Genomic DNA, 26,559 nt, shown 5'->3' with positions numbered 1-26,559 from the left:
CAGCACCGGTTTTCCTCCGGCAACAGGGACTTAGGCCTTCACTCTGGCTGGAGTCTGCCATCTTCGTTTTCCCTGCAGATTCTGGAGTCTGCAGTCTTGTCTTTGCTGTGGCCCGAGTGCCATTCTTTTAGATCCCTTCATTCTCCCTCCCTCTCTTCCTCTCATAGCAGGCATCCTGCCCCACCTGGCCACTCCACCGTGCCTGGAGCAGTTTGGCAGCTACCATCTTTGTCCTTCTAATTTGCATATCCCCTCCTGATTGGTTGGTGGGCATAGCAGGGTGATGGTCAATTTGCATATTTCTCTTTTATTAGTGTAGATTTTGTCTATCATATAACTGACCTAAACAATATTTAGCAGTGCAGTGAGAACTAAATTTTTTTTTTCTTAAGAGAAGTACACAGATATTGTATAATCCCAGCTCTGCCACTTACCAGCTGTGTGACTTAAGTTACTCAACTTCCCTAAGCCCTTAGTCCCCACTTCTGTAAAGCCAAAATAATACTTCCTTATTGTTTTAAATATTCACTATTAAAATCCATGGCACAATACCAAATATCTATTGAGGTGCTCAAAAACTGGCACTTAACTATGAGTCTATGTGGGACAAGAGGTCTGCAGGAGCCTATTTGTTGTAATATGAAACATCCTAGGAAAAGGTAAGCGAACAAATCCTCATCAGTAAGGCCCTGGTTAAATAAATGGTGCCTCCATCCAATGAAATACTGTCATACTGTATAAAAGACTGTGGTGCTCCATACTTTGATATGGCAGAAGCTCCAAGATGTCATGTTAAGTGAAAAGGGAAAGAAGCAGAACAATGCTATCTTGTGTTTTAAACAATGGATAAATACTAATATAAAGAAACACTGGAAGAGTACATAAAAAATTGATAAAAGTAGTTAGGTGGCAGGAGCAGCAAAAGAGAAAAAAAAGGTTGGAGTCAGACTTTTCACTGTGTAAATTTTTTGCACTTTTTATGTTATTTTTGGACTATGAAAATGGACTCCTATCCTGAAAATCAAATGATGAAAACCAGTTGCAGAAAAATAGCTCATAAAAAATTTTTTATCAGCACTACAATATTGAAAGGTCAGCTAACTTCATTTTATAAGCACCTTGATATATACCACTTTAGATACACCAAATATGAAGCCGGAGAAAAAGAACATTTTCCTGGTTTGACTCTGGGAAGCCTGTGATGAAGGCAGAACAGGAGCTGGTGAGGAATTCATTACTGTTATTTATTAGATCCCACAGGCCTGCAAACATGTCAGGAATCCAAACAAAACAAGTCAAGAAGCAGTGTTCGCATCAAAAACAACCACTGGCAGTGAGCAATGCCCCTCGCAGAATGAATAAACAGGTGTAGAGCCACTTAAAGATTAATTCCCACGAATAGAAACAGATAGATAAATAAAAGAGAAGCCTTCCCACTGAGACTCAGAGAAATCGGGCCACAGAGCAGTAACAGCACCGGTGCTAGAAAAACAGTCAAGACAGTGGGTGACAAAAACAGCAGGAAAGCATAGAAACGGAGGAAACCCACTTTGCATCCGTCAATCCCTTTCTATGTAGAGTTCAAGGTCCTCCGTTGAAGAGAGACTTCTGTCCCAGTGCTTCCATCTTTGGATCCAAAAGTAAACAATTAAAATGCGGTGAGTACAGACAAGTAGGTTTTTACCAGTACGGCTCCTAACAAGAGTCTTAACCAAAACCTGAGGCAGCAAAGGAGTGAAACTAAATGACCTAAAAAATACAGCTGAAGGGTAATGGAAGAATCAATGGCATGGGGAATATTTTACCTAAAGAACGAAAGGGTCAGGGAAAGAGCAAGCAGAAATAGCATCAACAGGAACATGTGTTGTTTTTACTACCAACCATTTTATAATAGATCTTGGGAATCAGAGAATAAAAATACACACTCTCTTCAACAGGTTAGAAGATAGGGCATACATACTAAAACGACATTTATTCAGGCCCGGATGGTGTGGCTCAGAGGTTGAGTGCAACTGGTTTGATTCCCAGTTGGGGCCTTGTGGGAGGCAGCTGATCGATGTTTCTCTCTCATTAAAGTTTCTGTCTCTCTCTCTCCCTTTCCCTTCCTCTTTTGCTAAAATAAAAATTAAAAAAAAAACATATTTTAAAAAATGAAGTAAGTAAAATAACATTTGTACAAAGCAGAAACAGATTTAGGGAGAACAGACCATGGTTGCTAGAGGGGTGGGGGCTGTGGGATGGAGTGAAAAAGGAGAAGGACTGAGAAGTACAGACTGGCAGTTACACAGCGGTCCTGAAGTACAGCACAAGGGCCATAGTCTATGCTACTGTAGTTACTATGTACAGAGCCAGGTGGGCCCTGGACATACCAGGGGATTACTTTGTAAAGTGTATGGTTGTCTAACCACTGTGTACACACCTGAAACTAATACAAAAGAATATTAAACTATAATTGAAAAATTAAAAAATAAAAATAGCAAACAAACAAAAGCAACGTTTGTAGACGTGTGAGTTGTGGGTAGATCCTGCATGGAAATGTGTTATCGAGAGAATGATATGTCGATATTAAAAATATTAGGAAATGTCCTAGAAAAATCTGGATTTTCAGCTTCTCTTTAAGAACTAGGAGTCTTGGCAAGTGTTGGTTCCTCAGAGGTGGTTTACACTCAGATCAGAGGAAGTGTCCAGTAAGACAAAACACAGTGCTAAGAAGTATATGGGTCAGCGTGGCTGGTGATGACAATACCTTCTCTTCTTCCCAGAAGGCTACTAATGCCACCCGGAGCGCCCCATTCCTGACCTCATCTCTCCCTGAGCACTTCCGGAGACCCCATATCCAAAGCCATCACATGGAGGGTTGGGGTTCAACATCCAAATCTGGTGAAAGGACACAGACCCGGCCAAGCTGAGCAGCTGGCCGGTGAGAAGGCGGCATGGTGCAAAAGTCTTGCTGGAGGAGATAAAATTTTTCAGTGATCTCTTCTCTTGCTCTTTTGCATTATAAAGTTGGTGTAGTTGAGAAGATTTCTCTACTTCTGCCTTCTCAAGTACAGCTATCACATCGCAAAGCATACCATCATATAACTCCTCGCCTTCCTATCATCATTTTTAGAATAAATAGGTGAAGTACCAGTTATGTTCATAAAGCCAGGGAGTGGCTCAATTTCATAAACCACATGAGAAAATTGTTCCTGTTCATTTATAATCACCTTTCATGAAAAAAAAATCAATATTTTTAGGGAGCAGGGATTTAGAAACCAGTCGATAATTTGACAGATAAAATTAGCTAGTTAATGAATGTAATGATGCTAAGTACAGTCAAATGAGGTCACAAGTTTTACTTTAACATTAATTACCTGTGCATATTCTTTAACAACACGGGAGCATTCCACGTATTTTCCAAAACAGCTGTGAAATACTTCCATTTTAAAGACATGCTGCTAACAACCTGCTTCTGCCCATAAAAGTCACCGTGTTTACATCTCTATTCTTCTCCATTCCGGCTCCTCCCCTCTGAAAGCAGGTGGCTTGCCTTTCAGAAACACGGAATACTAAAATAGATCATCTAAATGCAACTTTGTCAAGCTCTTCAAAGAAGGACTGTGCCGCAGTACAGCGCGACCCGGGCTGGTGGCAGAGCTGGGGACAGTGAGATCTGCACAGAGCCAGGCTCTGGGTCTGGCCCAGCCTTCACACCCAGGGCTTCGTGGTTCCGGAGCTGGGCTGGAACCAGGCTTCTCCCTGGTCAGGGAGGAGAAGAGCTGGCTTGTCTGATGCCAGTGTGAGCCCAGGAGACCTCACTACCTCTGGGGAACACTACCCATCGGAGAGTCTAGGACTTCTAGCTCTTTGGCCACTGAGTCTCTCTGGAATTCAGTTCCCCAATTTGCAGAAGCCATACAAGAAGAATGCCTGCTTCCTGAGGTTCTTGCGACTGGAATCCTCATAAGGTGTTTTGCTTTGTTGGAAACCACAAAGCCATAAGGACACAGAGGAACAGCGGGTTAGAGAGAAGGAACAGGTGTTTTGAAGCCAGAAAGCCAATAACTGACTCCTGGTCACAGAGCAGACCCAGGAAGGCACCTGCTGAGCAGGTAACAACGGGACTTGAGGGGCAATCTTACTTGCACCCAAGAACCCCACAGCCATGCATGCGCTGCCTGAGGTGTGGGTGAGCATCAAGCCAAACTCCAAAGGTTGCTGAAAAGTCTTCCTAAGAACCAGCTATCCCACCAACATGGACCCAGATCATCCGGGTCCATGGTCGGCAAACTCATTAGTCCACAGAGCCAAATAGCAACAGTACAATGATTGAAATTTCTTTGGAGAGCCAAGTTTTTTAAACTTAAACTTCTTCTAATGCCACTTCTTCAACATAGACTCGCCCAGGCCGTGGTATTTTGTGGAAAAGCCACACTCAAGGGGCCAAATAGCCGTGTGTGGCTCACGAGCCGCAGTTTGCCGACCACTGATCTGGGTGACTGTCCCTCTGAATGCTATGGCCCTACCTTCTCAGCCCTGGGTTTCACACAGGTTCACGGCCAGGCCTAAGTATAACAGGTCGGGCAGGAGCCTAGAAGGGCTTGCTCAAAGGATTCTGACCTCTATTTTGAAAGACAGGGACCAAACTAAGCCACAGCGGCAAGGCTTCTCAGAAGCAACAGAAACTGTGCAGGGAGAAGAGGGTATCAAAATATCACGTGTCCCCCAAGAATGGATACATGTGCTTTGAATAATCATAAAGGCAGTGTTTATTAAAATACATTTCATGTCGTTGCAAATAAAAATATATCAAATACATTCAAATCAAAATGCTGAAATATACTTCATTTTTAAAAGTCTCTCCTCTTCCTGGAACGTACTCTGAACCAACCATGGCACAGAATTTTCAATCCTGTGTGGGTATCATAAACTCATTTGTTTTGGCTCCTCCCAGACCCATTGCATCAAAATCTAAGGGAGAGAGACCCCGGGTGGCATATTTCTAACAGGCTCCCCAGGGGAGTCTGCTGCCCCGGCAGGTCTGAGAATCACCATTTACAGATCACACACCGGCTCATTAGAGAGCCACGATTTTAATCCAGGAACTACTGGGACTTGGCCCAATAATTGCCTTCAATGACTTCATTCATCACTTGTAGGTGGAAAAGTGATCATTAGTTCGGTAAGAAGAGGGATGGGCGGAGAATCCATAAAGGACAGGGTTTCTCGGGGTGACTTCGGAGCACAGTCTAATCCTCACCCAAAGTACCTATTACACGAAGACAATGGCTCAGACAGGCTTTATCAGGCTTATTTCAAGTTTCTCTTGCTTTTCTATATGTCTGACGGCTCAGGAGTCATTTCTTAGAGGATTACCTCTATTTAAAACCACCCTCTTATTCTTTGTGAATTCTTTCCCAAGTATAGAAAAGAACATTTCAACGTGTAAGAAGCTAGTTCATTAAAAGGATATTCACGTTCACTTGCATGGTGTCCTTTGCTAAGAGTTGACACTGACATTGCATCTGAACTGTGAACCGTGCCTGGGAACCATGTATCCCCCCTCCACCCTCTCTTTTTCCCCCCCTAAATTCAAAAGCTGAAATTCAGTTAGCCCGCCACTTTATTTTCACTCACCCTGTTGTATCCAACCAGCATCTCTATGATATTAATGTCATAGATGATCTCCATAGTTGAGTGCAAATGCTCTCTCTGCACCTTCCTAGAGTGAGTAATTTCTGTGTAATCATTGTATTTGTGAATGTTGCTGAAGAATAAATAATGCAGCACAAAAGGGCTTTAACCTGGTCCCAAAACCTACAACCAGGCTACAAAGCCAGTGGTGTATTGACTTCAAAAACAGATCACTTCTCCATTTCCAAAACGTCCTCTTTTCTCTCAGAAAGGCTCCAATTCCATTCTGATGTTATGGCGCATCAAAGCCTGTGCAAGGCCTGGCAGGCATGTAACGTCCCAGCTCACCTTGCACTGTTTTCCCAGCTCCTCACTGGGCCTAAGAGACTGGCCTTCATTTATCACAGGCCTCTCTCCTGTCCTCACTCACACTCTTCCGGGGCATGGGGAACTGTCCTTCTCCTTAGAGATTCATTTCATGATCTCCCCCACCCCCACCATGCTGTAATTTACATCCCTCTTTATTCTGTAAGAAGACACCCACATCAGATGCTGTGTTTTTATTTAGTCTTGAAGTGCTTTCCTCAGAAGAGCTCGGTGCTGGAATCATTCGTTAAGCTGTACAGACTGACTGTATTTAAGAACGTTGGTTGGTTCGTTGGTTGGTTGGTTGGTTGGTTGGTTGGTTGGTTGGTTGGTTGGTTTGGCCTACATACCTAGTGCATTGCTGAGCCTCAGGAAGGTACAGAGCAGAGGTGGGAGAAATGAGGAACCGGGCTACCTTCTTCATGCAAAGTTGTCAGCAGGTTGAGCGTGGCGTGTGCCACAGTGGCTTCGACTAGCCGAGCACTGAATACCCCACAGCAAGGTCAAGGCAGGAACAACTGTGACTAGCAGCCACCTGGATTAACTGCTAACTACCTACTCCAGAGCAAAGAATCTGAAAACTCCTCATAGAAAACGGAGCTCAAAGGCCGTGGTTTTTATTTAAACAGATTGGAACATCAGACATACAAAGCCTAGGCATGCGGCATGCTCTTGATGTGTAGAGTGTCTTTTAGATCCACGGTGCAGGGCCCGGCTAGCAAACCTCAGACTTAAACAGATAAATGGCAAACGCAGAGTTCCTGGGAGGTGTTATTAGGAGCAGTTGTGATTCCTTAAAAACGTTGGTATTGAATTGTTCAGGTCGTGACAACAGGGCTACTAGGAACTTAGTGGAAATTTATTGGGCCCTCTTAGAGTATTGAATATGGCATTTGAACAATTTCAAGTATAAATATAGGTTATGGCATTTTAACAATGTCTGCTATAAATCAGGCTGCTCTAATGAAAATGGTACAGAACAAAAAGGGGATGTAAATTACAACATGGGGTGGGGGGTGGTAGGGGGGAGAGTCAGGAAATGAATCGCTGAGGAGAAGAACAATTTTCCGGGCCCTGGGAGAGTATAAGTTGAAGACCTGAGCCAGGAGAGAGGCTGTGATTACATAAAGGCCAGCCTCTCTGGAGCCCAGTGAGGAGCTGGGAGGAGCTGGGAATGCAGTATGAGATGAGTTGAGAAGTTACTTGACGTTGCAGTGCTGTTTCGGTGGCTGGAAAGGAAAGTTACTGAAGAACCGGCATGGTTCAGTTGGGTTTTAACAAGCTCATTCTCCTAATCACATGGAGAATGGATTAGATGGGGTTATGATTAGAAGCTGAGAGATCTCTTAGGAGACTGACTGATGTCCAGGCAAGCAAAGGTGGATGAGTAGACTTGGGTATAAAGAAAATGACTCAGAGATACTGGAGGTAAGACCAACAAAATTTATCAAGTATTGTGCTGAGCGAAATAAACCAGTCAGAGAAAGACAAGTATCCTATGATTCCACTCCTATGTGGAATCTAATGAACAAGATAAACTGATGAATAAGATAGATCTAGAGACACAGAAGCATGGAACTGACTGTGGGTTCTTAGAGGAAGGTCAGGGGTGGGTGGGACACAGACAATAGTGTGGTGAAGGCCTGGGTGGGGGGTGAGAGGTGGACTAGAAGGGGTCAATGGTGAAAAGAAGGGGACCTATGTAATACTTTTAATAATAAATACTTAAAATATTTGGGGGGAAAATACATATTCAGCAGTTTCTAAAATGCTACCATGCATAAGTGCTTTGAAAATTGGGTAGAAAAGGGAATAGATTAAAATGGAAGGAAAGTATTTTTGAGGAAGAAGTGAATAAAAGAAGTACAGATGACAGACAGTCTAGAAGGCATATATTAAAGTGGCCGTATTTACCAAGAGAAAATAAGGAAGCAAGATTTAAGGAAGATCATTTTTTCTAAGAAACAGTTCTCACTCTGGCTGCACACTCACATCCCTGGGGAGATTTTAAAAACTAGATGCCCCGCCCCCCTTCCCTACTGCAGTGGTTCTGATTTCATTAGTTTGAGGTGGGACAGGGGCATAGAGTTTTTTTTGTTTGTTTGTTTGTCTTAATTCCACAGAGGACTGTAATGAGCAGCCAGGACTGAGAGCCCTTAGAAGTACAGCTGGGGCTGTGAGGTCAATAAATCTAATCCATTAAGGAAGATTAACAGTGAGAATGAGGTGAAGGAACTTCCCCCAGATAAGGAATGAAAGGCCCATGGGTTAAACAGAGATAGTGCCCGACTACAAGAAAACAGTTAATTTTCTTCTGTGATTTTTTTTTTTTTTTTTTTAAGCAGAGACAAATGTCATTCTCACCTTACTTCTTAGGAACACAGACACTCATACAGAAATCACACGTATTTACAAATATATCCTACTTCTAAGAGGTGATGCCTGACTGAAAGAAGAGGAAGAGGGGAGTCCCAAAAAGTCCCAGAGGCAGGGAAAAGTAAGGAGTAGCAGCGGAAAGTGGTCACCAGGGGTGAAGGAGCCAGCTATTGTTGGGGGGTGGGAGAGGGGCGGGTACTGTCACTGGCCACCACTTATACTTGGCATCTGGCTTCACTGTGCCACACAGCTGAATCCTCCAAGACTGAGCTCTTGAATGAGCCACAGAATGAACAGGGCAGGACTAAACGCCAAGCAACTCTTCTCCTGAAAAAGAGAGAGAGAGAGAGAGAGAGAGAGAGAGAGAGAGAGAGAGAGAGAGAGAGAGAGAGAGAGAGAGGGAGAGAGAGACCAAAAACATAATTCTTGGACGGCAATGAAGATTCTTTGTTTGTGCTAGGTGAATGGGTCATTGAGAACAAGAGAAGAAGGGAGAAGGGAGAAGGGAGAAGGGAGAAGGGAGAAGGGAGGAAGGGAGGAAGGGAGGAAGGGAGGAAGGAAGGAAAGAGAAGGAAGGAAGGAAGGAAGGAAGGAAGGAAGGAAGGAAGGAAGGAAGGAAGGAAGGAAGGAAGGAAGGAAGGAAGGAAGGAAAGAAGGGAAAGGGGGAGGGAGAGAGGGAGACATAGTTATATCATGGGCCCTAATCATTCCATTCATTTGCGTTCTGCCTGGAATCAGAACCAGCTTTTAAACACTGTTATGTCACTTTTTTGTTCCACTCACACCTGCTTTGCACCCTAACTCCATTCAAGGAGCAAAGAAAAACGTGTGGTGCAATTTCCAAATCCCACCTCGGGGGAGCTTTCAGGGTTCCCACCGCCCACCTGGGAGAGGTGCTCACAGGGGAAGGCTGCCGCCCCTAAGATTGGCTGGGATAAAATCTGGGAACCCTGCAAAGACAGAACGTGGGCTTTGAGTTTTGAGTGGGCGTGCCCACTGCAGGAAGAGAGAGAGGAAGCAAGGGAGAGCTGGGACGAAGAGAACCCCAGACTGTGAGGACTAGGGTAGGAAAATGACTCTGGGACACCAAATTCGAAAGAGTTGAGCCCAGCTCCGAGGCAGCAACCGGCCGCCCCACAAACCCTCAGGAAGAGGCAAAGGCCAGCGCGAACTACAAGTCCCAGAATGCCCCGCTTCCTAGCGCCGGCGCCGCACCCCGCCGCGCAACGCCTGCTGGGAGTCGGCCGGAGCCGCCAAGATGTCGCTGCCTAAGAAGAGAAAGATTGAGTCGGGGGGCGGCGGTGTCGGCGGCGAAGGAGGAGGAGGGGAGGGAGCCGAGCAGGAAGATGGCGGAGAGCGGGAGGTGGCCCGGCCGCGACGCCCGTGGTGCCGCCGGCAGGAGCGGGACCAGCAGTACTACGAGTGCTACTCGGACATCTCGGTGCACGAGGAGATGCTGGCCGACCGCATCCGCACCGAAGCCTACCGCCTGGGCATCATGCGCAACGGCGCGGCGCTGCGGGGCAAGACGGTTCTGGACGTGGGCGCGGGCACGGGCATCCTCAGCATCTTCTGCGTGCAGGCCGGGGCGCGGCGCGTGTACGCGGTGGAGGCCAGCGCCATCTGGCAGCAGGCCCGGGAGGTGGTGCGGCTCAACGGGCTGGAGGACCGGGTGCACGTCCTGCCGGGGCAGGTGGAGACGGTGGAGCTGCCGGAGCAGGTGGACGTGATCGTGAGCGAGTGGATGGGCTACGGGCTCCTGCACGAGTCCATGCTGAGCTCGGTGCTGCACGCGCGGGCCAAGTGGCTGAAGGAGGGCGGGCTGCTGCTGCCGGCCTCGGCCGAGCTCTTCCTGGCGCCCGTCAGCGACCCGACGCTGGAGCAGCGCCTGGGCTTCTGGGCCCACGTGAAGCAGCTCTACGACGTGGACATGAGCTGCCTGGAGGCCTTCGCCACGCGCTGCCTCATGGGCCCGTCGGAGATCGTGCTGCAGGACCTGTGCGGCGAGGACGTGCTGGCCCGGCCGCAGCGCGTGGCGCACCTGGACCTGGCCCGCGCGGGGCTGGAGCAGGAGCTGCAGGCCGGCGTGGCGGGGCGCTTCCGCTTCAGCTGCTACGGCTCGGCGGCCATGCACGGCTTCGCCTTCTGGTTCCAGGTGACCTTCCCGGGAGGGGACTCGGGGAAGCCGCTGGTGCTGTCCACCTCGCCCTTCCACCCGGTCACGCACTGGAAGCAAGCCCTCCTCTACCTGAACGAGCCGGTGCAAGTGGAGCAGGACACGGCCATCTCCGGGGAGATCATGCTGCTGCCCTGCAGCCACAACCACCGGCTCCTGCGCGTGCAGCTGCGCTACAAAGTGGGCGACGAGGAGGAGAAGGCCAAAGACTTCTCCATGGAGGATGGGCAGTGGCTTCTCTCCCAGCAGCTGCCCCCCGAGGAGGAGGCCAGGCTTTCCCGGTAGAGGCGAAGCGGGGGAGGTCACAGCAGAAAGGGAGATCCCGCCTGCAAAACTCGGGGGGCATTATGGTCTGCCTGCCTTTTCCCTCCTGGCTCCTGGGGAGACTGACTGACTGCACTCGCCCTTGTTCCCAGCGACATTTATTTTAAATATGACCCCGATGCCCCCAGCGATGAAAACAGCGTGTTTATGAATAGGCTTTTGAGCCTCAAAAGCATGTGGTACCAAGCACTTGTATTTCAGTTTGTTTGTTTGTTTCACGAAAGAAAAAAACACGTAATAAAATGTCTGTATGAAAGTTCCATGCAAAACCCTAACACCTCACACCGTCTTGAAGCCGCTGAGACAGGGAAAAGGGTGTATAGTTAGAGGCCATACATTCCCGGTCTGGCTTTCCTGCCTGTCCAGGGCCATATTCCTTCCTTCTCGGAATTCCCTCCCTTCCCAGGGGCCTCTAGGCTATAGTACTGGGAGAGGGAGGAGGAGAAGGGAGTAGGTTAAATAACCCTGTTCTCACACTTACTAGTAGTAACTAATTCCATAGGGTGCTCAAATTGTTGAACAAGCACATCGTTAAGCAGCCAGTCTAAGACATCAAGAAAGAGACCTGCAAGTGAAGTGGTAGAGAACTTTTTTTTTTTTAATTCTTGTCTTTACTGTTCAGATTTCATCAAGAAACTGTCCCATGTATTTTCCATAATTTTATGGAACAGGCTGAGAGCGATCGGCTCAGAGCCTGGCTCAGGCCCTCTCCATCCATCCCCCTGGGGAAATCATTTCCGCTCACTCACTGAAACATGTTCTCAGCTGGAAGAGTCCACTTCTTTAAAACTCCCTCATTTAGGCAGATCATCTCTCACTTGGCCTACTTACGGTAAATCAAATGCAAGTTCCCTTTTTAACACGAAAGTTCCCTTTTTTCTTTTTAGCTCAGCCAACTGTGAAAGTTGTGAATTCAGGGAAGTCATTTGTAATGAAGTGTGAGTCATGTTATCCAATTTGTTTCGCCGATGCTCCCCCCTCCTCCCCGTGGCAAATAAAACATTGACGTTCTGTCTGGAGAGATGAACAAAGACGTCGAGTGTGCTGAGGGCTGCTGCTGGTACACTCCAAAGTGTGAAAGCCCCTTCAGAGGACAGCTCCAGGGTCACGCTGCGTGTAGGGTTTGTGTGCCAGCGGGAAACAGGTGTGAAAACTGGCCCTCTGAAGTACTCCACCAGCTTTGGTCATAACGCCCCTTGATTCAACGCGTATTAAAGCACTTAAGTATCATAACTAATTTGCTAAAGTTTGGTGACCACAGGAATGTCTGTCTTTATGAAGGGAAACGGAAATGTACAAAAACACAGAAGATCCTCCAGCAGCAAGCAGTGCAATCACAGCTGCTGGCTTCCACGTGCAGGGAGTTAGCAGCCTACATGCATGGTGCAGCCAGAGCAAGCCTGGTGTGGTTTGAGCTGGGGCCTGAACAGCTGCTTATTTTAGGGTCAGCTCTATTGTAAGTGGAACATTTATTTAGGATTTAGGGTACACTTTTGAATCAAGTTCTGGTGTTTATGTTTTCTGAGTGTTTTGTTTTTTGTTTTTAACATGTTAAAATAATTCCTTTGCTGTATGGGCCAATGAAAGCATCTTTCAAGTTCCCTTTTTAAACATGGTTTTCTGAATATATGTCCTACAGAGTTCTTATTACTGGTATAAGCACACAAAGGGAACACTGGTTAAAACTTTGGAGAACTCGAGAAGTAAAAGGTATTTCATCATCAGGCAAAGAAGGCTTTAAAATCCCCACTGTTGCTGTTTCCTCCGAGAAAAAGGAGTTAGCATAGAAATACAGCTACTAATGCAGTTAGTCAAGAGGCAGCACAGGCCAGCGGTTCAAGGCCTGGACCCCGGAGCCAGACAGCTCCTGCTGCAGCCCCAGCTCCGCAGGCGGTGTGACCTCCAGCAGAATCCCTACCTGCTCTTCTCCGGTGCTCTCCTGTGCTCTCAGGCCAAACGGGGAGAACAATTGGAAGGTGAGGGAACACGTGAATACATAGGAGCACACAGGGCCTGGAAGAAGACCTCAGCATCTCCCGGCTGCTGCCATTGTGGGAAAGTAATACACAGGCCTGGAGCAGTTGGACAGACAAAACTGGCTGCAGGATAAGCACTGAGCATGGGTTTTGTATGGTCTTGGTTGACAGCTTCCGCATGGCTGTCTGTGAGAGCAATGTGTGAGGGCCCCAGAGGACCCAAAGGAAGCCTGAGCCCTTCAGCCCAGGAGAGCTGCAAGAGGAGGAGCTTGGGAGATGCCTCCGCCTCCAGGCGCGGTCCAGTCTTTGTAGGAACCACTGCTGATTGCCAAGGGTCCTGGGAGCCACGGAGGCGCTGCCAGCCCCTAGGAGAGGCACAGGGGGGAGATCCACCTGCTTTCCTGGAACAGCTTACCGGTACACGTATGATCACACTGCCACGGCCACTGTAGCAAGCACGTAGGATACAAGCCCATGATACCCAGATTCTGTCTCCAATTAGAGGATCAGCCAGACAATTAAATAAACAAAGGATAATGGGGTAAATAGTGGGATGGCACAGGTGTTGGGGGGGCAGGTATTTATCTTGGGTTTACATGCTAGACAAACGTCACAGATACTGAATTAGCTGAAGGTCACATAGCTAATTCTTGGCAGTGAAACATACATATTTCAATTCCTTACCCCAAACAGAATTGCCAATTAATCCGTGCGTATGTGCTTTAATTTTTATTTATTTATTTATTTATTTTTTTTAATAAGGACATACTGCCCCACCGGCATAGCTCAGTGGTTGAATGTTGACCTATGAACCAGGAAGTCAGGCACATGCCCAGGTTGCAGGCTCCATCAAAGTGTGGGGGGTGCGGGAGGCAGCTGATCAATGATTCTGTCTCATTGATGTTTCTATCTCTCCCTTTTCCTGCCTCTCAAATCAATAAAAGAACATTTATAAAAAAGTGCATACCTCTGGAATGTTATTATTTTTTTTTATCTCATAATGAATGAGAGAGGGGAAGTCTTTAGTGTAAGAGTCTCATTGGAGATCCACCTTCAGTGTATAGAATCTCAAGATGGGCAGAGAGTAAGCACTCATTGAAACAAGCCCTGTACCTGCTTCCCTCACAAACCTGATGAAATGGGGCACTTTCTGAGGTCCTCAGGCAACTGAATCCTCAACACAGGACCAAAGTAGATGAGCTCTGTCATTCTGGCTACACATACCTGGTGCTGGAGAGCAGGGAGGCATCCCTGAGGCATTCATTCAGTTCACCATTTAACAAACACCAACTATCTAACAATTCAGTCCTATCGTAAGTCAGTCAGTCCTAACCTCAAAGAGCTGGGATACAGTAAGGAAATAAAATGACCTAGGTCAATAATTTTCACACTTTCTTTAGCCCAGAAAGACCTCCTTCCACCTAAATGTTAACCTCTGCGAAGCAGGGTCCAGAAGCCAGCCCTCATGTCAATTCCATCCTTAAAATTTCTCCCAGGTGCAAATAAATAAATAAATAAATATTTTTGCATAGATTATGAGACCTCAGAGGAAAATTCCTCTACAGTGTTAGTTCCAGAAATAAATTCGTGTTCTGTAAATAACTGTTTTATTTCAGCTAATGGATGCGGTCCATTGGGTGGATGGTTCCTCTCCCATTGGCTCTTAGAAAGCTGAGCCAAATTTATGACTGATTTGTGCTCTGTTTTAGCTTTACATCTGGCTCCACTTCCATACCCCAGTGTTTTTTTTTTTTTTTTCTTGATTTATTGCCCTTCTCACTTATAATAAATATTGCATGTTTTGTTGGAATTTATGTATCTTTGTTCTCTTCTAATACCTTTTGGCATTAAAATGCCATCTTGCTTTCCGGAATATCTGCAGAAGTTTGAGGACAAGGTGGTAAGAGAGAGGATTCTGCAATATGTCCCTTCGTGCCCTTTGGAATTCGGTGTCTCACTTTGCTCAGATGGGTGGACAGCTGGTTGGATCCCATCCTTTTATCCAACCCACAGCACTTTCTGTTTGTGGACTCAAGATTTCTGAATGCGTGGAGAATCCTGAGACAGGTAGACCATGCCAAGGAAACTTAGATGTCCTGCAGCATCTCTCTAAACCTAGAATAAACCCTGGTCGAATCTTAACCACAACAGTCAGGAACATGGAAGACTGCCGAGCCTGTTCCAAAAATGTATCAAAATCCTTTCAAGTGATGATTAGGAGGAAGACAGTGCAAGAAGACTAAGTCTCACACTATGGTGCATGTTAGTATGGAAAAAAAAAATGTTTGCAACCAAGAATACTGGACCTAACTAAAACAATGACAACCAGTTTACTTAGACTTCAACCCATCCACTCTTTGACAAGTAGGTGTCCACCAATCTTCTCTTCTCCCCTCAGCCCCTAGTGGACAGGACCTCACAACATTGCCAAAAGGCCGCTGAAGAAATTACAACCCCATGCGCCCTCCAGTCTATGCCAGGAGATCATCGCTGGGCTGGTCCCTGTGGGGTTAGCATGCGTCTGCATTTCTCCCATTGGGGTGGGAAGCAGACAGGCCGCTTTCTCTAAATCAGCGTTCTGAAAAGCTAAAAGCTCGTCAAGGGCATGAGTCGTGAAGGGCTACGGTGCAGGGCAACAGCCAGAGTGAGGCTACATACATCTTCTCCCAGAAGTTTACTGAAAATATTTTGAAAATCCATTTATTTTAACAGCACATTTGACATTAGGAAAGTAATGCATGCTGATTATAGCAAATTCCAGATGACAGAAACGGGGGAGAATAAATAATAGATCACCCACAGGGTCACCCCTAAAGTATTTTCTGTTCCAACTCTTATGCATGCTTGTTTTTGAACTTCATAAAAAGTATATCATGCTGTCTTCTGCAACCATGATTATCTTCATTATAACACCCGATGCTTTATAATATAAGCAGCACCTATTATCACCTGAAATTAGTTTGTTCCTTTCTTGATTTCTATGCAAATCTACATGTTATGGAGCATAGAATCCTCTTCTCTCTGCTGCACTTAATAAATTTGTTTCTTAATGAATAAATGTTAAATTAATATGCTCATACATGCTACTTTACATACTGGTATTTTCACACTTTTAGGGTTGATTTCTCTAAGTTTTTTGCTTATTTTAAATTTTAATAAAGTCCAATAGATTGCCTTCTGGAAGGCTGTCAAAATATACATTTCCAAAAGCCTGTTTCTTTATATTCTCACTCACATAGATTTTTAAAATCTCCTTTTAAAAATATCTTATGGCTAAAAAAAAAAGAAATGCTGGATTTTTATTTTCAATTTTATTACCTTAATTTCTAGTGGTTGAACATCTTTCCTTATATTCATTGGCCCTTTGCATTTCATTTTCTGTGAAGTTACTGTTGATTTTACACATTTTATATTAGATTTTATGGCAGTTGGGGGGCTCTTTGTTAATTATACGCTCATTTAATATTTTTTTACTTCATTAACTTTGGGTCAATGCGGGTTTTTTCATTTTAATGAATACAAACCTCCTTGTTTTGTCTGTAACTGCTTCTGGGTTTGTTTTCTGACGAAAGCGACTTTTCCCAATCGGAAGTTCTCTTGCACTCTCAGTATTCAATTATAAACTTAGATACCGAGCCCCTGTGTAATCTGTGTTTTGTTTTTTACGATTTGAAGTAGGACTCGTAAACAAAGCGATGCCATGGGTATAAGGTGGCTGCTTAAAGTTCATGGTTGTAAGGTGGCTACTTGAAGTTTCGTTGTCTGTGTGAAAGCATAGAATCCACTTCATACTTCCAGACCACACGTTCAGCTTGGGTTGGCCTCTGTGAATGGGCTGCTGGTTGCCAAGATGATCTTGGCTGGACTGTCCCAGGAGGCTGTGGTCAGGCCGCAGGTCAGAAGGTGGCTGGACGGGGCTGGAGCCAAGGGCATGGCTGCTCTCTCTTGCCTGGCACGTCGCATGGAGTGTTGGCTGGTCTCCACTCCATACACCGTCTGTCTTTCTTCCTATCCCTCATAGGGAGCAGGGTGCTTGTATACTTTAAGGTAGAATTCCCGGCTCACCTGATCTCACCTTAGATGACCTTGGCATCCACAAGTGAGAAAATCCTGTTACTAAAAGAAAATGAGAATACTGTTTTCCAAACAGAAGATGGTATATATCTTTACTTACTTATTTTTTGTTATATTTATAGGGTCAATATTGATTTTCAAGATTATATAGGTTTTGCCCTAACTGGTTTGGCTTAGTGAATAGATCATAGGCCTGTGGACTCAAGGGTCCCAGGTTTGATTCCCGTTAAGGGCATGAACTTTGGTTGAGGGCACATCCCCATTGATGTTTCTCTCTCATCGATGTTTCTAACTCTCTATCTCTCTCCCTTTCTCTCTGTAAAAATCAATAAAATGAATTGTTTTTAAAAAAGATCATATAGGTTTCCTGTGTACATTTCTATAACACGGGGTATATTTTTAATTGAACGATAACTTTGAGACTAAGTCCTGGCTGGCAAAATAATAATAAAACAAAATCAAACATATTATTGTTCCTCAAAAAACAAAAACAAAAACCTTAACCGACTTACAACTTTTATTGGAAAGAAATGTATTTCAAACGCCAACCCCTATGCCACGTTTTGCTATCATGTGTTAAAATTGCTTCCGTCTGGGCTTGAGGGTTCATCCATATCTAATCGACACATACGAGATGTGACGTTATTATCAAGTGTAATTACTTCCAGGCACTTGAAAATAAAAAGTGTTTTTAATTAAACATTTGTCTGGCCATATATTAACTGCATGTCACTTTAATCTCAGAAAAATAGGCAATATTTCAACTCGATCTTGACAAAAAATGCATTAGGCCTCTTTTTAAACATGTTTTATTACTTGCAAGTTTCAGCCTGATGCGATTTTAAAGTAGCCAAGTTATAAACCCCTGGAAATTGGAGTTTATAATGGAAATTCCGGCAGAGCCTTCACTTGCAGAAGGACGGGCGTGCGTGCTGCGGAGCCCACGCTCCCGGGTGCCAGCTCAGCCAGCGCGGCCACACCGCCAGGCTGCCGGTGCAGTGACCCACATGTGCACTGGGTTGAATACTCACCCAAACATCTTCCTACGTATCTAACCCATTAGAAAACTCATTTCTTGTTTTGGGAAGTCCTTCTCTGTCAAAGTTGTTCTAACAGACAGGTTGGAGGGCCCTCTTCTCCTTTGTTTGATGCATTGTCTGATGCTTCCTCCGTTGCCTCATCTTCCCCCAGGCCTGGCCTTCACAGAGCTGTCCTAGCTCAGTGGATTGCCTCCATCCACCAGTTCCTCCAGCAAGAACATCAGAGGTCAGCCCAGTTACTTCTTCGCTATAGGTGACTGATTGCAAACTCTGGGGGCTTTCCTGCCAAAATGCATTTTCTGACACTGGATACTCTTCATCATCACTGCTATCCCCTTAGTCCATGCCACGGCCCGCTGCCTTGCATGTCACGACCAACGGTAGCCGGGGACGACCAGTTGGTGTTTGTAGTCTCCTAGCCAATGAAGCAGGAGGAATGGTGGGGTTGGAAAACCATTTGGTAACTTATGATGGAATCGTGGGTCTCTGCAATGACCATCCAGTTGCTAACCAGGAGGGGAGTGGTTCATGGACAAAGAGTAACGAACCTGACTACAGCAGATGGATTCTGAGCATGCCGGCCTGATTCCTTTCTTGTAAAATTCTCCCCTGAGCCAAGCCAACTGGGCCAAAATCCCTTTCAATGGGCCAGTTTGCCCCTGGCAAAAAAAGTGTCGGGTGGGGTGGGGTGGGGTGGGAGAATGCCTTCTCCTTGGGGTGAGATGGATATGGGAGGCCCATTTCTTAAATCTGACACTTACAAGCACGTTATTCTGGAGTGACCATCAGGTTACAGTCATCTGTAACGTACGAATAGACTGGAAGGGAGCGCTCCCTTTGTGGTGGTGGCTCCTGAAGTTCATGGGCAGAAGGGATTGAAATGTCCGACATCCTGTAATGAGTTGCGAAGAAGGAAACCTAAAAGTTTTGTAAAAACATAGATGCTCTCCGTAGCCTCAGGTATTTGTAGCCTGAGGTGAGCATGTGCCCCTAGGCCTTGACATCAGTTCACAGTCCCATAAAAATAGCTGTTTCGTCCCAAGTTAAATAGGGCAGTCACTGCTACAACCTTGCTTTGTAACGTGAGTATTATCCCCACTCGCCTCCCTCCCCCCGCCCTCTCCCAAGCCATAGGCAGATGATATCCCAATGGCTGGATTTCTACTTCGCTGATTTTCAGTTAAACAGACAGAATTGTTCCAAATTCTTGTTTCATTCAAGGTAAAAAAAAAAAAAAAAAAAAAAAAAACACAAAACACAAAACACAAAATGACGTGTTTCATATTTGACCCTACATCGGGTACTCACAGCCATCGCCTTCCCAATGGGGGATCTCCTTCTATGATACTCGGGACAGCTGCTTCCGTCCGAAGAAATGTTCAAAACATAGTTGCTAATGGAGGCGTGCTGCTTATCCTTAGGTGACGTTGGTATGTCCCCTAATTACTTAGCACAGTTCCAGGCGCCCAATGCGTATTGATTGATTTTAAGTTACTTAACTCTAACGGTTCTGAATTATGGGGATGTTAGATGAAGAGGGATGAGTTTGGATGATTGAGTAGGCAATTAAGCCACTTAAGGACTCTGTGGAGATTGGACGTGATTTTCTGAACAAGACAGCTGAAGGGGGAAAAAAGAAGAAAGTGAAATGATCACATGAAGAGAAAATAGTTGGATTGCACGTCCTCTTGCAATCTAGAGAGGGTCATGCTTTTGGCGTAAAATAGCCCTATGGGGTAACTTTCCTGCACAAAAGGATGCTTTCCAGAAACCCACAACATCAAGGTCATTGGCTGAGCACCCAGAACAGTGGCGCTGGGGAGGAGAGGTGACAGTGCAAGGGGGGACAGACCACGGAGGCACTCACCTGCTCAGGAAGTGATGCGGCCTGAGCAGGGAAACAAGTGCTGCCCAACAGGAAGCTACTGTAGCATCGAAGTGCAGGTCCTACACTAAGGCCTTGGTTGGCAAACTGCGGCTCCCGAGCCACATGCGGATTTTTGACCCCTGGAGTGTGACTCTTCCACAAAATATCACGGCCTGGGCGAGTCTATTTAAAGAAGTGACTTTAGAAGAAGTTTAAGTTTACAAAAATTGGCTCTCAAAAGAAATTTCAATCATTGTCGTGTTGGTATTTGGCTCTGTTGACTAATGAGTTTGCTGACCACTGCTCCCACGTGTTCTGAGTCTACCAAAGACTGAACTCATAATTTCCATGGAAATACCTTTATTGTTTTGAGCTTCTACTACGTGCTAAGCAGAGTTAGGTGTCTGGGTCTGAGGATAACACGTGAACGAAATAGACAATTAATAAATGCAGCCTGACATCATTTTATTTTTTCAAAAAGAACTTTATTTTTTTAAGTTCAGAAAGGAAGGTACACGTGCTCCCACATATGCATAGTCTACCCCGTTATCAACATCATTCACCAAAGTGGTACACCCTAGATAACTGATGAACCTTCATTGAGAAATCATAGCCAGCACCCACAGGTTGTGGTTCTCTCTTGGTGGTGTATGCTCTGTGGCTTGGACCAGTGGATACTGACATGCACCCCTTATTATAATATGAGGAAGTGTATCTTCGCTCTCCTAAAAATCCTCTGTGCTCTGCCTCTTCCTTCTATGCCCTCCTCTCAGCCTCCATGCACAATTCACTGTTCTACCGTCTCCATAGCTTTGCCTTTTCCAGAATGCCCTGTAGTTGGACTCATACGGCATGAAGCCTTCTCAGATGGGCCTCTTTCACTTAGCAGTGTGTGTTTCCGTTCCTTCCTGGCTCCACAGCTCATGCCTCTGTCAGGCTGAGTAATACTCCATGGTCTGTAGGTACTAATGCTGACTTACCCTTTCACCTACTGAAGGACCTCTTAGTTGCTTCGAAGCTTCAGCAGTTATTAAATCAGTGGCTGTCCATGGCCGTGGTTTTTGGTGGGCACACATCTTTAACGCCTCGGAGAAATAAATACCAAGGAGCACAAAGGCTGGATTGTGTGGGGAGACTGTTTACGTTTGTGAGAAACACCAGACTGTCTTTCAAAGTGGCAGCACCTGCCTGCACCCCGGCAGCCAAGTGGCCACTGGAGCAGTGGTGTCTCCTGGTTGTGTCATTTGCATTTCCCCCAGGACACAGGGTACAGAGCGTCTTTTCATATGCTTATTTACCATCTGTGCCTCTTCCTTGGGTAGGACTCTGCAAAGGTGTTGGGCCCTTTTTTTAAACCAGATGTTTTTAAAGCGTCCCCTGCATGGTTTGGGGAACAGTCCTTTATCAGATGTATCTTTTGCAAATATGTTCCCCGGCCCGTGGCTTGTCTTCTCATCCTTGGTAATGCCTTTCGCAGAGCAGAAGTTTTAAATTTTAATGAAGTCTAGTTTATCAATTATTTCTTTCATGGATTGTGCCTTTGTTGTATCAAAAAAAAAAAAATCTAAGTTTTCTCTGAGGTTGGTTTCTAAGAGATTTAGAGTTGTATGTTTTACAAGTAGGTCCACGGTGCTTTGTAAGTTCATTCTGTGAAGAGCGGAAGGCCTGTGTCTAGATTCCTTTTTTATTTGCCTTCATGCAGGTGTTTAGGTGTCCCAGTGCCCTCTGTGGAAAGATTATCTTTGCTCCTTTATCGAAAATTAGTTAACTATATGTGGGTCTAGTTCTATGCTGTTCCGTTGATCTACTTGTGTTTGCTGTAGTTTGTTTTTGCCAATACCATGCTGTCTTGACTAATGCAGCTTCCCAGTAAGTATTGAAGTTGGGTGCTGTCAGTCTTTCAGTTGTGCCCTTCAATATTCTGTTGGCTACTACTGGGTCTTTTGCCTCCTCTCCTTATCCATATCAATCAGTGTGTTGATATCCACAACATAACCCCTTGAGATTTAGGATTTGGATTGCATTGAGGTTATAAAAATCTGATGCTCAGGTTTATTTCTATCTTTTCTTCTACGCTAAAGGTTTCAAATAATGGCTTCTGTGCTTTCTTTGGCTCAGTCCTGTGTCCTTTTAAATTCAAGCAGTCTTCAATCCAAATAGGTGAGGATCAGGAGATTTGACGTTAAAACTCTGGAACCTGGATGATCCTCCGTGCTGGCCTAGAATTCCCCATGACAGCCATCAGGTGCAGCTGGACGGCCGGCATTTCTACTTCCAGGCCAGATGTCCTTTGTACGTGATAGACCACGTGCCTAGCTGTTCACCAACACTTCCGATCCCAGAGGAATTCCTTTTCCGTTTTCCTATTATCGCTAAGGAAAAATGGGAACAAACTATTGTTTCAGTCCTTGCAAGTCACCTGCTTGTTTTCCCTAAGTATTATACTTGGAGAGATTTTTTTTTTTTTTTTCCTTTGTGGGGCACACATGGCGAGCACTAAATCTCATGACACTCAACTTGTCATGAGAAATTTCTCTGTCGCTCTCAAACCCAGTCCTTACCTCCAGACCCCCTTCCCAAATGGCACATGCTCCTGGGGATTCTACAGATTTGCCTCACTTACTTTCTAAAACGCCAAATTACTCCCTTTGGAAGGATTATTTCAAATGTGTCAGTTTAGAGTGTCTGCTTTCCATTTTGTTCAGCTCATACTGTTTCTGAAAGATGTTTCAGGACGTTTACAGCATATGTTTGAAACCAATCCCGAGTTTTAAGTGTCTCGCCTATTTTTGTTCATTTTGGGGACACGTACGTCAGTGTGGGCTGAGCTACATAAGCCTGCTCTTATTCCTACACATTTCCTGAAAATGTCTTCACGTTGTGTTTGCTCTGCAAGCTACACAGTGTGTGGTTTATTAGGCATCTTACTGATCAGAGGGCTTGCTTTATTTCCTTCAGACAGTCCCCTTTCAAGGATAGGATACATGCCACCTGTATGCATTTAATAAAACTAGTTTATATAGAGGAATTTACAAAAAAACTTAATCATGGATTGCTGCATGAATAAATACTTGACTGGTGTTCACAGTTATTCAACATAGTATTCCATCCCTTTCCTTTTAGCTTAATCTACCGGTTAACAAACCAGATGTTTTTAATCTTGTATTTACTATGAATGTTCTAAGCACCCCTAGTTAAACAAATGTTTTTTATGCAGGTAGATTGACTTTTCTAGGGTAATCTAGGATGTCTTATTAGTCCTGGGTCTCCAGAAAAACAAAACCAGCAAGCTATGTATTTATATCCCTACCTATCTATCTATCTATCTATCTATCATCTATCTGTCTATCTATTTATCCATCTGTCTATCTATCATCTATCTGTCTATCTGTCTGTCTATCTATCATCTATCTGTCTGTCTATCTATCTACCTATCACCTATCTGTCTATCTATCATCTATCTGTCTATCTACCTATCTATCTATCTACCTACCTACCTATCATCTATGGAGAGGAGTTGGCTCATGTAATTGTGGAAACTTGGCAAGTCCAAAATCTGATGGGGTAAGCCAGCAGATTGGAGCTGCAGGGAGGGATTGAAATTCCAGTCCCAAGTCAGTCCACGTGAATTTCTTCTTACTGGTGGAAGGTCAGTCTCTGTTCTATGAAGACTTTCAACTGATTGAAGATGTCCACCCACATTAAGGAAGGAAATCTACTTGACCCCAAGTCCACCTATGAAACAGTTAATCTTATAAAAAACCACCTTTGAGGGAATTATCCAGAATCACGCTGAGCTAAATATTGGGCCCCTGTGGCCCAGCCAAGTTGACACATAAAATTAACCATCCCAGAAGATAACTCTTATAGGTGTTCATGTTTCTACAAGTGGGTTATGTGGCATAACTGGGTTATTGCAAAAGAAGACCCGTCCTTGGGTGAGCTGTGTGTTGACTATTAATGCGAACTGACTGGAATCGTAGCTATTTTAAACCAGCATTATCAGAACACATTACAAGAACTGCATATGCTGGGTAAGAAAAAACTGGGCAGTAAAACATATCGATGAGTAATTATTGACAGCTTTTATCCAGACATGCATTTGCAGGAACAGCGAGTCCATATTTTTGCAGCAGGCATAGTTCTCATCGCGAGCCTGCTCAGGCCACAGTGTGCAGAGAGTCTACACTCAGAACAAGCGGGGCCTGCAAGCACTGCTCCCGGGTTCACAGATGGCATCTGGAACATGAGATCCATACGATCGTGGAACCATGGAGAAGGGCCACGTGTACTTTTGTGGAAAGCATTTGCTTGGGAAACGATAACATTATTTGTTAAAATTCTTTTAAAAAATATATTTGTATCGATTTCAGGGATGAAGGAAGAGGAAGGGGAAATAGAAGCATCAAGTATGAGAGAGTATCATTGATTGGATGCCTCTTGCACATCCCCACGCTGGGCATAGAGCCCACAACCTGGACATGTGCTCTGAGCAGGAATTGAACCGTGACCTCCTGGTTCATAGGTTAACGTTCAACCACTGAACCATGCCAGCTGGAATAAAATAATTACATTTTGCATAACTTTTTTCTTCTTAAAGGAAAATTTTTTTTTTTTTCTTCTGGAAATATTTACCAGATATTGGCAGAATCAAAGTGAAATACGTGAGAATCCCTTACACGGAGGGGCTTGCAGTGTAGAAGGAGAAGTCCAACAGTCAGACACATAAGTGCAATTAGAGGAGAGAAAATATGGGGTGGCAAGGCAGGTGGGGGCTGGAATGCAAACCCCACTGTGCGACCTAGAAGCTTGCGCAGTGTCTTAGAGGCAGCCATGTTGAGTTGTTTGGTGGGGGAGTGGAGAATGGCCTGGGAGGATGCTGGCAGACCAGTAGGATCTTCTCAGCCAGGGGAGGGATGTTGTGAAGTCATAACCAGTCAGACATTTTTATTGAAAGATGGGTATTTTTAAGCAGGGCTTGGAAGAGGGGCGAACACCTTTCCAGGACAAAGAATGGCATCAGCACAAGTACAATTTTTTTAAAACAGGCGGTTATTTTGCCCTAGCTGGTTTGGCTCAGTGGATAGAGCATCAGCCTGGGAACCAAAAGGTCCCAGGTTCGATTCCAGTCGGGGGCACATGCCCGGGTTGTGAGCTTGATCCCCAGTGGGGGACTTGCAGGAGGCAGCCGATCCATGACTCTCTCTCATCATGGATGTTTCTCTCTCTCTCTTCTCCTTCCTTCCTCTCTGAAATCGATAAAAATATATTTTAAAAAAATAAATAAAAGGTGGTTATTTTGTAAAGAATTGTGAATTGCCTAGACCGCTAGTGATTCTATTGGTAGTAACTCAGACATTATTTTAGTCGTTTGAGGAATAATTGTATGACGTAGAAGGGAAATTACTGATTTAACTGCTGTTCGCCCTTTCTGTATAATAGAAGTGTCAATCAAATTCACAATCAACAATGACAGATTGAAACACACACACACACAACACACACACACACACACACACGTGATTGGCACCAGTGAGAGCTTTATATAAAAAGATAAACTTGCTTAATTAGGCCTTCCTTATGTAGCTAAACATTTTCCAGCCCACTGAAGTACCCCAACTTCTCTTTCAGGTAATTGTTAGCAGCACAGCAATAAATATCAGCACAAAGCAGATTATTATTTTAGATCACTCAGGGAGAACAAAGGGCAGAATATTTAACTGTAGTAGTGTCTGACTATATTCTGCTCAGTGAGAAAACCTGAAGTCATTTTCAAGGTCCACCATTTCTTACTTCTTTCCACTTGGGTCAAGTTTCTAAACTTTCTAAATCTCCATTTTCCAGCTATGAAAAAAAAATAGGATTTCACCAAGTCTCCTATCTACTTACTTCAGGACTTCTGTGAGGATCAAATGAGATGAGGCACAGGAAAACGCTTCACAGACATTTGCTTAAAGTGTGAATGTTTCTACCTGGCTATAAAGCAAGTCACGTTCCTGGGCTGAAGAAACTGCAAGGAGGCTAGTGGTTGCTAGGGAAAGAAGCAAGGCATTGCTGTGTGACATCATTATCCAGATGGACACTTAGCATATTAGCCTTTTACAGATATAGATGTTTACCGGCCAACCATTTTTACCAACAAACAGACTGTAGACATGGACTTGGCTACTGTGGTTTGGTTTAATGAGGGGTTGCTCCATGCTGGTGCTGTTCACACAGCCTGGGCAGGACGATCTTTGTTGTGGGGTGCCCTGTGCATAGCAGGGTTTCCAGCTGCACTTCTAGTTTCTACCCACGAGGTCCCACCAGTACCCGCTTTGATCGGGTTTTGACAACCAGCGTTGTCTCCAGACACTGCCAAATGTCCCTGGTAGGGGCAGTGGAGGGAAGGTCTAAAATGTTCCCAGTTTGAGAATCACTGAGTTAGAACACACTTTTGGCACTTGGTAGCCCTCTCAAAAGAAACCGAGTGAAGGTCGTGGACAAATTTCTCTAAAACTGGTATTTAAGAATTACTAGAAAAGTACATTCCCGCCACAAAATAGTGTAGCAAAAAAATGGAACAAGGTGATTCACAGACTAGACATGTTAATGAATGAGATATTTACAATGTAGGACAAAACCAGTGAGAAGTGTTATGCTCCAGGCCCTGCAGTGGGAAACCACTCGAACCATAGGAACCCTAGGCCTGTCTACCTGCATCCCACAAAGGAGATTTATACCTCCCGCTTCCACAGAAAACTC

The 26,559-nt window shown here is 44.9% G+C and overlaps 1 protein-coding gene across 1 annotated transcript in view; it reads left to right on the top strand.

The window, feature by feature from the left end:
- The first annotated feature begins 9,575 nt into the window (after positions 1-9,575).
- PRMT6 (protein arginine methyltransferase 6) overlaps positions 9,576-26,559 on the top strand; it is a 237,382-nt gene continuing 220,398 nt past the window's right edge. The window contains exon 1 of the mRNA XM_084866078.1: positions 9,576-11,070. Coding sequence (XP_084722204.1) covers positions 9,617-10,819 — 1,203 coding nt within the window. The 5' untranslated portion in view covers positions 9,576-9,616 and the 3' untranslated portion in view covers positions 10,820-11,070. The remainder of the gene's footprint in view (positions 11,071-26,559) is intronic.

Source organism: Pipistrellus hanaki (assembly GCF_964339955.1).
Source record: "Pipistrellus hanaki genome assembly, chromosome: 18".
Taxonomy (NCBI): Eukaryota; Metazoa; Chordata; class Mammalia; order Chiroptera; family Vespertilionidae; genus Pipistrellus; species Pipistrellus hanaki.
This window is presented reverse-complemented; position numbering and strand designations above follow the sequence as displayed.